Raw genomic sequence first — 10,921 nt, forward strand, 5'->3', positions numbered from 1 at the left:
CTGGATGCCCACGGGGACAGCCCCTTGGTGAAGGCGCTAGTGACCTCTCTGAGGCCGGGAGCTGGTCTCCCTGTGTCTGTGGGTGCTGGTGGACCCCGGAAAGGCAGGGCTGGACAGCAGCTCACCCCCAGACACATAGATGGGCATTATGATGGTAAGAGCAGCAAGCCTGTCCATGAGGGTGGCCAAAAGGCCCGGGGCTCCCAGAGAAGGAGAGCTGGGGGCCACAGGAAAGGGCTCCCTCAGGGCAGAGTCCGAGGCCCAGAGCTCACAGCGGACACTCTGGTCTTGACCTCTGATGTCAATGACTTGTATGACCGGGGTGGAGGGGGCAGGGGGAGCTGGAAGGAGGGAGGGACGGAAAGATTTGGGAGTGCCAGGACGAAAACCCCTACCCCCCAGTCTCCAGTCTAGCCCCCCAAACACACACACTCGCATCCCCCACCCCTCCATGCTCTGCTCCCGCTGTTCCAGCAGAGAGGTCTTTTCATTTCCAGCTTTTGTACGTTTTTTTACTTTTTTTGGAAGGGATCTGAGGCTTGGAAGCTGCTCTCCAGGACGCGGCTGGATCCTAGAACATTCCTGACACCCACCACCAGACCAGTTTCCACAACCCCATCCGGGCACCGCCAGCCCCGGCTCGCTCCTACCTGGGCCCTCCAGGCTGCACTGCTGCTCGGAGGCTGGCCTCCCACGTGGCCTCGTCTCCCCCTCCCTACCAGCCTGGCCTTGGTGAGAGTGAGTGACCCCGACTGCCTCACAGCCCAGGGATCTTGCCAAAATGTCATCCCAGTCACCACCTTCCACCAGCTGCCATCACACAGACGAAGTCCACATTCTGCACGTGACCCAGGAGCTCCTGCGACCTGGCCCCGGTGACCTCATGGAGTGCCCTCACCTTCCCCACGCCCCGCACATTCCCGCACCCTTCAGACCTGTGCTCCCTCAGTCAGCCATCCCCTGCTTGCTTCAAGGCTCTCACACACGCTGTTCCCTCCTCCCTTTGCCCAGCCCCACCCCCAGCGCACAGCTTGGCGGTCACCCCAGCCGCGAGGTGGGCAGCATGTGGCGCTGTCACTCGCGTGGCTGCGTGTGGAGCCCCGGGGCGGGCTACACGTTCCGCGAGGCTCTGTTGACCTCACTGTCACCATCTCCCCGTGCCCGCGGGTTCCGGGCAGGTGACGGAGGCCCACTCGGGGACAGGCTGTGGCTGCCGCTGTGCCAGCGCCTTCATGTCAGAGCTTCCGGGCCGTTCTCCCGTTCTTCCGAGGACACAGTCGCTGCCCTGCAGACCCTCCTGCTGCTCCCAAGGCCCCTGGCTTCGGTGTCTGGGCTCAGTGGTGGAGTCTGTCTTCAGCCCCTGCATGGTTCTCTCGGCCCGGCTCTGGTCTCCGCCCGGGTCCGGCTCAGCCTGGGCCGCCTCACTCCGGCCTCACACGCTGCTCCCGGCCACCCCCACAGCACATGCTTCAGAAACAGGAGTCCGTTGGGCTTTCCGTGGGACTGGGAGGTCCTCTCCACCATGCGAACCCCCAAAGCAACTCGGCATTGCTGGGGGGTAGGGACTGGGACCCAGATCCAAGCATGGAAGCAGGCGGCCCCCCCAGACGTCCTCTGTGACATCAAAGCCCCGGAAAACCACGGCCTGAGCATCACGTCCCCTCCGCTGCAGGTGGGGACCTGCTCAGCCCGGCCATGTCCTCAGAGACCCCAGGGCTGACCGGCCCCCCAGCTTTCCTGCTGCTCCTGGGGCCTCCCCTCGCAGCCCTGGGGGATGTGGGGCCCCGTCTGGACGGCCGGTGCTCCCCAGAGGGTGGACAGGATAGGATCCCACAGCCCCACCTGGGCGAACCCAGACCGACCGGTTCTCACTCCTGGTGTGACCCAGATAGGGCCTGGCTCCAGCCGCCACGGCTCATGGAAAAGTGGAGAGTGAATCAAAGAATTCTACATTGTAGACTAGACTGACGGGGGCCGATCCAACGTCCCCTCCCCGGGAATCACACAGGGAGGGAGGCCAAGGAGCAGAGTCCAGAGCCTGGTGACCCCATGGCTCTGCAGACCCTCAGAACACCGGCCCCATGAGGCTCCAGGGCCCCGGTGCTCGGCCACCTCACCAGGCCACTGGCGTGCGGGGCTGGGGAGACCAGCGGGAGGATGCAGGGAAGGGGCAGGACCCAGGACGAGGGGACAGGAAAATGCCCGAAGGACCCCTGACATGGGAGCCAAGTGTTCCCTGACACATGGAGGGGAGGCTCCCTGCTGGGCTGCTTGCTCAGATCCCCAGAGGTGTGACCCCAGGGACAGTGTCTTGTCCCCACGTGCCCACATCTGGAGTGTCCTGACCTTCCTGCCGCCCTTCCTCCTCTCCATGGCTGTCCTGACCTCCCTGTCCCCCCTCCCCATGGCTGTCCTGACCTCCCTGTCCCCGCTCCCCATGGCTGTTCTGACCTCCCTGCCCCCTTCCTCCTCCCCATGGTTGTCCTGACCTCCCTGTCCCTTCCCCCTGCATAAACCCTGCTTCTGCTCCAGGCTCTCCTCTGCACCCCAGCCAGTAGGCTCACGCAGCTCAGACGGCCCCGGGAGAGGGTGGTGGGCAGCAGGGGTGCTGGAGTCAGGTCTGAGTGGCCACGGTTGGAGAGGGTGTGAGAGATGCTTGCAGGAAATATGAACGAGCCACACGTGGCCCTGGTTTCATGCCAAGGTGCCAAGCGCCACCCAGAGAGTTTGTGTGCCCTCCCGGCTTCCCTTCCCACCACAGCTCCCAAGACGGTGGAAGGGGGAGAGGGGAGAGTGGTCCTGGCTCAGACAGAGGATGGATGCCCCCAGGAGGAGCACCAGCAGGGAGCTGAGCCCCCGGGGTGTGGGGACGCCTCCAGGACAGCCAGCAATGTGGCCAGACTGCCCCGACAGCACCCGCCCCCAAGACCAAATGACACCCTTCCCATCCTTCAGAGACAAGGGAGGTGTCGGGGAGGCCGCGTTCTTCCTGTGGGAATAATTCTGGACTCTCAGGGAGACTGGTGGGGACAGCGGGGTTGGCCGGAGCAGCGTTTCAGACTCGGAGCCTCTGGAGGACGCCCACGAAGAAGGGACCCGGCTGCCCGGCCTCTCCTCCCCCTGGGCCCTGCCGTCATGGCCCTGCAGAGAGGGCCTCTCCTGCTGCTGACCCTCAGCCTGGGCCTGGCCAGTGCCCAGAAGACTCTAGAAGAGGTGCCAGTACAGCCAGGGTTTAATGCCCACAAGGTAATGGAGCTGGGTCGGGTCCCAGGCTCAGCCCTGGGATGCGGCGGTGGGTGCCCAGTGTTGGGGGTGGCAGCCTCCAGAAGCAGGACCCGAGAGAGAGCAGGGGAGGGGCGTTCTGGGCCCAGGATCAGCCTCTGCCCAGCCCAGGCAGGAACAGGGGTCTTCGTACTCCTGCCCAGCCCTGGGGGCAGGGAGGGGCCCAGCGTCCCCCCTGCCCTGTCTGACCCACCTGCCCGTCACCCATCACTGTGGGGAGCATGGCTGGAGCAACCCCGGGACTCGGTGGTGGTCCAGGGCGTCCCTCACCCCTCCCCAGACCTGGCCAGGGCATCCGGAACCCAGCAGGGGACAGTGTTTGGACCAGATGCGGGAGGAGCTGAAGGAAGTGGGGAAGGGAGAGGCAGCAAGAACGGGACTGGGGGAGACAGAGGTCAGCCTGACAACGAAGGACACTTACAGCAAGGAACGGGCCACCTGTCCCCCCTCCAGGACCCCCGCCGGCCCCTGACGTCCCCTGGCAGCGCTCAGCGCTGGCCGTGCTGGGGCCTGAGAGCCAAGACTGGAGGCTCCAGGAGCCACACAGCCCGGGACCCTCCACCCCTCCGCACCCTGAACCCTGCAGGTGGACGGACGCTGGCTGACCGTCCAGCTGGCGACCAGCCGTGCCCACCTGGTCTCCCCAGCCGATCCCCTGAGGCTTGGCCTCCATTCCATCTGGACCCGGGACGAGGACATGGAGTTCGTCTTGTTCTGGACGTAAGCATGACCTCTGCAGCCCCTCGCGGGGTGCTCCTGCTCAGAGGCCCCCCAAGGGACAGTGACCAGTAGTAAGAACCAGAGGGACACACGGCACTAAGCTGCAGGCTCGAGACGCTCCCGAGAGGTGTAAGCTTGAACCTCAGAAGCCCCGAAGCTTTACAACGAGGGGCCGGGGGAGAGCCACACACACAGCCCGTCCCTCCCACCGAGTAAGCTGGAGAAGCCCGAGCAGGGCTGCGCCTCGCACTGGTCAGTTGACCAGGAAGGTCTATGGTGATGACGCGCTGTGCTGATTGCAGCGATACTTACAACAGTCCTGCACCCGTGGCCTTGAGGACCCTCAGTCAGAGCCACAGCCTTGCCTGTGCTCGGCCACAGACACCACCCCGAGGGCCGTGCGGTCCCAGGGTCTGTTGGCACCCAGTCCACCCCCAGCCACCCCAGCAGAGAAACTGAAGACCCCGGGGCAGGGGCCAAAAAGTCGTGGCCTATGTGTGGAGCCCAGGTGACTGGGGAGAGCGAGGACCCAGTGCCCCACCCAGAGACCTGCAGCCCCAAACCAAGGACAGACCGGGACCCAATCCCTCCGGGAGGTTTGGCTCCATTCCAGCAACAAGGAAGTCCCTGGCTCCTCACACCTGCCCTCTAGCCCTGTCCCCCAATTGGATGACCTCAGGAGCCCAGGGAGCCGAGAGACTCAGGCAGACACCAGGGACCTCAGCCAGGGCACCTCCAATGTCCCCGGGGGCCGGGAGACAGGGAGAGGCCGTGACCACCGAATGCCCCCTCCTCTTTTCCCAGAGGAGAGGGGGTGTGCAAAGGAATGAACGTCACCGTCCACCCAACCGGGCTCCAAGGCCAGTTCCAAGGCTCCCATGAGTAGCCGAGCCCTCTGGCCTGGGTGCTGTGCTGGAGGGGAGGTGGACGCTCGATGCCCCGAACCAGGGCCGTGGGGGAAGTGCCGGTGCTGGAGGGAGACATCCTCCCGGTGTTCTGCACTGTCCAGGGGGTGTGCCTGCGAGGGGCGCGGGCAGAGGAGAGACGCGTCACCTGTCCCGGGCTGGGGTCTCCCACAGTGCAGGGAGGCGCCAGCATGCACGTCCGCTTCGTCAGCACGGACTACAGCAATCTCATCCTCTACGTCCGCCTGGAGGACGCCAGCGAGGTCACCAGCCTGTGGGCCCTGCTGGGTAGGTGGCGGCTCTCCCCGACGCTGGCCGGGGCGTCTGCCCAAGACCTGAGCTTAGGGCCTGCTGTTCTGGGGGCGCTGGTGCCCGCCGGGACTGCTCAGAGCTGCACCCCAGTGGGTGCTTCCCCCCTGGGCGCCCCTCAGGTCGGGCATCCCTGCACCTGACCGCTCGGTCCCTCAGGAGCTCATTCAGCTGACCGGCCTGCAGCGTGTGCATGTGCGTGTGTGTGCATGCGTGTGCGTGCGTGCGTGTCCATGTGTGTGTTCACGTGTGCGTGTGTGCGTGTGTGCGTGTGCGTGCGTGTGTGCGTGTGCACTTGTGTGTGTTCACGTGCACGTGTGTGCATGTGTGTTCACGTGTGCGTGTGTGTGCGTGTGCACTTGTGTGTGTCCGTGTGTGTTCACGTGTGCATGCGTGCGTGTGCACGTGTGTGTGTCCATGTGTGTGCGCGTGTGCCTCTGTGTGTGTCCTGGGAGCGGGGACACTCCGCTAGAACAGAAACCCTCCCGTCTTCACCGGGGAGACAGTCAATGATCCTAAAGGAACGGAGTCACATCAGGCCTCAGACAGTGGAAGTACCACGTGGAGAAGAACTGGGCGGGGCACGGGGGAGGGTGTGGAGGGTGGGCTGGGCCAGACGGGGGAGGGGTGGGGTGGGAGCACCTTATCCAGAGGACTAGATGGGTGGTGGGGGGTGTCCCAGGCTGGCCAGGTCATGCAGGCAGCAGGCTGCGGTGTGAAGGGGGTCCTCCTCCCCAGAGGGGCTGGGGCCTGACGCCCCCCTTAGCGCTGTGCCTAGGCTGCCCAGGGTGGACCTGCTCTCAGGGGAGACGAGGAGGGAGGGGGCCCAGGGCTGAGGCCGCAGGCAGCAGCCAGTCAGCGGCGGGGCTCGGGCTGGCAGGAGGAGGGGGCGCTCAGAGACAAGACAGGGCCTGTGGACTCTCGGCCCCTCTGATTTCAGCCAGAAGAATGCTCGGGGACCCCACGTGGCTGGGGAAGTACCTTGAGTACGTTGCCAGATTCCAGCTGCAGAAAGCCCCCGTCTTCAACCTCAACGGTAAGCACGGCCCTCGGGACACCTGCCCCCGAGCCCAGGCCGCCGCGCTGGGGCCCCGTCTGCCGGGCCTGGAACCCCCATGGCAGTAACAGGCACAAGACCAGAGCAGTTGAAAACACGGCCAGCCTCCCCGGGGCCCCCATGTGGTCGGGCCGGTGCTGGGAGCCTCGCCTGCCAGATGGCACGAAGCCCCTGGAACAGAGTGACCTGGGCACAACACCCGTCTCCATTCGGCGGATTCAGACGCTGGGGTCAGAGAGGCTTGGAAACAAGGCCAAGGCCGCAAAGTGGAGCCTCTCGCCCCACACCCCTTCCCTGTGCACCATTCAGTCCATCAACACACACCCAGGCCGGGCTGTTCGGGGGTGGGAAGCATGGAGAACAAGACCGACACACCCTCCAGCCCTCGCACGGGTCACACGGGGTCACCACAGGCCTGTCCCTGATTTGTCAGGGGAAACGGAGCCCGGAGCAGGGGAGCATGGCTGTTCTGCAGGGTCACCAGCCCCTGGCGGCAAGGGGAGCAAACAGAGGGGTGGGCGGGGTGGTGGAGTCTGGGTCAAAGCGAGGGCGGGGGGGCCATGGCAGGACGTGGCCGCCCATGGGTGCTGGACGGCAGAAGGCAAGCAGCTCCCCAGTGAGGGACGCCGGCTGCACGCTGGGTTTGGTTGGTTTCAAAGGGAATGGACGAAGCCTTGGAATCCTCATCTTGTTCTCTCCCCTCCACAGCCCGGTGCCCCCCAGCCGAAGCCTAGGTCAGGGCCGCTGGAGACTTCGTGCCCGGTCCTCCTGACCCCTGCCCTTGCCTCCCTCCCCTCCACCTGCCTTGCTTGCCCCGGTGCCTCCCAATCCCTCGGCCTCCTGAGGCAGCCCCCAAGCCTGAGCCCGGCCCCCTGCTCGTCCCCTTCCTGGCCTCTCCCAGCAGGGCCCGGGGGCGTGAGAACGCTCTGAGTGGCCAGGAGGGGACAGGCAGCCCCCAGAGCTCTGGGCCACGTTGAACGCAGCACTGCAGTATGGCAGGGGGCCCACCCGGGGAGTCTTCGGGGGCTCAACCCCGCTAGGGGCTGGGCCGGCACTCGTCTGACCTGCTTCCACCTGGGTCCTGCTCTGGGACAGCTCCAGAGAGGTGCGCTGGGCCCGGGAGCCGAGCCGCACGTGCCCGGCCAGGTCGGAGAGTGCTGAGTGTGCACAGCACCTGTCCACGCTCTCCCCGGGACAGCCAGGGAAACAGGCCCGCGCACCTGCACGCAGGGGAGCTGGGACAGGCCAGCGCCCTCTCCTGAAAGTCAAGGGTGCCACCAGGGCAGTGCCTGGACCGACGGCGCTGCTCTGCCCGGGGCAGCCAGGGACCACCCACCGAAGGGCAGGCTCTCCAGAAACTGGGCGAGGGCCTCCATACTCACCGTCCGGAAATGCCGGAGACAGGTATGACCTGATCCTGCCCCAGCAACGCCCCGGCAAAGGCAAGGCCTCCCGGGAGGCCACACCCCCCCGGAAGGCTGCGCGAGGTCAGCGCTGTGACGAACCAGTTGGCTCCTTGCGGATGTCTCCCTGCGGCTCACTCAGACGCCGGAGACGAGCAGGTGCTCAAGCACGATGCTTTCCTGTGAACCAGGAAGCCCAAATTGGAGAAATGGAATGGACATGGTACAATGAGAAAGTAATGCTCAGACATTTAGCAAGAAATCTGCAGAATTTATATGGAAAAAAAAATTTCCAAGCCCTTACCCTGGGACAGTGAAAAAAAATGACTTAACTGGATATGGGTAGTCCTGCCTATTGTTCAATATCATAAATATTTAATAACCCTCAAGTTAACCTGTCCATCCAAGCAATTCAGTCAATATTTCAGTTGGGGGGGTGGGGTGCCTGGGTGGCTCAGGTCTGCCTTGGGCTCAGGTCATGATCTCAGCGTCCTGGGCTCGAGTCCCTGAGTCAGGATCCCTGCTCAGCGGGGACCCTGCGTCTCCCTCTGCCTCTCCCCCTGCTTGTGCGCTCTATCAAGCAAATAAATAACATCTTTAAGAAACAATATTCCAGTGGGATCTTTACCCCAAACCACAAACCTGAATCTAGAATCCACAAGAAAGAACAAAAGTTATGAAATGTTTCAGAGAGGAGTCGCACGGATACCGTTCTGTTGTAACGAGTAGGAACCGACAGCGATTGCAGTTGGGAGGGATTCCCTCAGGGACAGAAAGAACGATGCGTGAACAGAGTCAAGGCATGAACGCTAGCGGTATAGTAACAATGCAGTATACAAACGGCCCATCCTGAAGGGCATGACTTATTCAATAAAAAGTGTTGGGGGAGATGGCAAGAGATGTGGAGGAAAAAATAAGGTTAGATATCTCACTCTTTGCATTATCTTCAAATTCCTTCCTGACGGATCTGAATAAACACAAAACCTCGAAAGGTCTGCACTGTCTGTAACTCAGAGATGGGACCCTACTCTATGGACACAAATATCAGGGGAAAAGATGGTAGTAATGTTTTCAGTGCATCAAAAACATTGTCACCAACATTGAAACCCAAACCTGAAATTAATATCGTCAAGAAGCTTGATAGAGGGCTCACATCACATCTCTGAAGCTATCCATCAAAGTTCATGAGAAAGGAACCCAATGTGAGAAAAGTGAACAAAACACGGGAACCGATCATTTGTACGACCACAAATCAGACAGCCGATCATTACAGCCGAAGAGGGGGTTTGGCCTCACAAAGAATCCCCGAAAAAGAGATGCTATTTTTACTTATCAGGTTGGCGAAATTAAATTTATTTTTAGAGCTCGGTTAGCGCCTGCCGTGTGGGGAAGCGTGCTTTTGTTCAGAGGGATGGATATGGAGGCCGTTCTGGGGGGACCCGGCTTTCATGTCCTCTGGACAGACTTGATCATGGACCTGAAATTCTAGACATCAACACATTCACCTGTCCTCATCCCGAAGAAGCCAAGGAACTCAGGGCTTTCCGTCTGACCCCATGATTTTGTTAAAAAGAGAATGTTAGAACCCCTTCCAGGAAGTCCCCCAGGCTTGCCCACCAGGTGTCGGGCCGATTGGGGGGGGGGGATCTGTTTTTGTTTGTCTGAGTGAAGCCCTCCTCTCTCTCCAGGCCTGACCCGAGAGAGCTCACACCAGGCTTGGCTTGTAGGGCTCTGTGGCTCAGGGAATGTCTGTTTTCTCTGTTTTGAAATGTTCACAGAATTTGTTTTTGAGCGCTCCTGACGCCCAAGAATGGCGGTCACTGAACGTAACATCGTCATTCGGTCAAAGGGGGCAGCTGCCGAAAAAAGCAGGACCCGCTAGCGCTGGACGAACGCGTCCTTCACAAGCACCCTCAGGATGGATGGCAGGGGGGGTGGCGTGACACGATGGGGGCCCCGGGGCTTGGCCCCAGGTGGAGCCCCGCCCCCAGCCTGCTTTCCAGGAAGCTAGGGTCAGTGGTCCTTGGGATTTTACTGTCTCACTTGCTGTCTGGGGAATGCTCGCGGCCGTGTTCCCTCTGGCGGCCGCGACACGGCCCCACAGACAGGCGGCTTGAACATCAGAAGCGTCTTCCCACCTCCTGGAGGCCGGCGTCCGAGGTGCCAGCGCAGCAGGGCCGCTCGTCCTTCTGTGTCTGTGTGTCCTGAGCTCCCGTCCCACCAGGTCCCCAGTCCGCTTGGATCGGGACCCACCTCGTGACCTCATTTACTGTGACTACCCTGTGGGGACCCCGTGTCCAGGAACCCATGAGCTGCAGCGCTGGGGACGTGACACAGGCGTGACACTGACCAACGCTGGCTACTGTCCCACGAAGGACCCTTCTGCCCCTCTGCCCTCCCAGGGACTCTCAAAGCCCTCCCTGCCCTAAACAGACGGCCGCTGTGCTCCCCGCCACGGCGGCCTGTCCCCTCCCATGGGAAGCGGCTCCCCCTCCTGGGCCACCGCGCTGCCCCCGCCAGCCCCGTCCCCCTCCTTGATTTTAGCGCTTCTGACTTGCAAAAGCAAGGCCGTGAGCGGTCTCCTGTGCCATGCGGCGCCACCGGCTGCTTCGGGACACAACTCTGACTTCCCCAAGTACTTCCCACGCCTCTTGCCCCCAGCGACTGCCTCCGCCGCACAGCGCAGGGCGTACCTCCTTTATCATGAATCCACGTGCTGCAGCTTTAAAAATAATGACCGCCCGTCTCTGTAATGACAGAAGACAGGTGTGCGTTTGGTAGGAAGCCTGCAGGTCACCTGCGTCCTTCACATGCTGGACAGAGACTATTCGCGGGGATTAGACACAGCCGCGCACCCCAGGACGGGGGCACGTCACACATTCCACGAGTGAGCTGATGGACATTCATTGTTTTCCCTTTATTTTATTCCTTTGCCCATTTGTGTGTATATATATTTTTCCGAACTGCAATCTTTCTCCGTTAAAAAAGAAATCATTTTTTGCCTCCTGAATGACGAGCCGGCTCTCTACCATGTATAGATCCCAGCATCACTGCGATTGAACATTAAATAATCACTTTTATTCCGTATCCTGCATGGACCAAACTGGACGGTTCAAAACTGAAAGGAGAAACTTTCCTACGGATGGCGTCAACGCTTACGCCCCCGGAAACCAGGAGAGCTTTAGGCCGCCCTCTGTGCTCAGGAATCCGCGGCTACGCGGTCGGTCGCAGGAGGGGCCGGCGAG

The 10,921-nt window shown here is 61.9% G+C and overlaps 1 protein-coding gene across 1 annotated transcript; it reads left to right on the forward strand.

Annotated features, from left to right (window-relative positions):
- The first annotated feature begins 3,135 nt into the window (after positions 1–3,135).
- Positions 3,136–6,341, forward strand: LOC121103030 (lipocalin). Its single transcript, XM_040631362.1, is given in 5 exon segments — positions 3,136–3,246; positions 3,869–4,002; positions 4,807–4,906; positions 5,087–5,195; positions 6,157–6,341. Coding segments are annotated over 5 exon segments (639 nt in total).
- Positions 6,342–10,921: the final 4,580 nt, after the last annotated feature.

Source organism: Ursus maritimus, unplaced genomic scaffold (assembly GCF_017311325.1).
Source record: "Ursus maritimus isolate PB19 unplaced genomic scaffold, ASM1731132v1 scaffold_17, whole genome shotgun sequence".
NCBI lineage: Eukaryota > Metazoa > Chordata > Mammalia > Carnivora > Ursidae > Ursus > Ursus maritimus.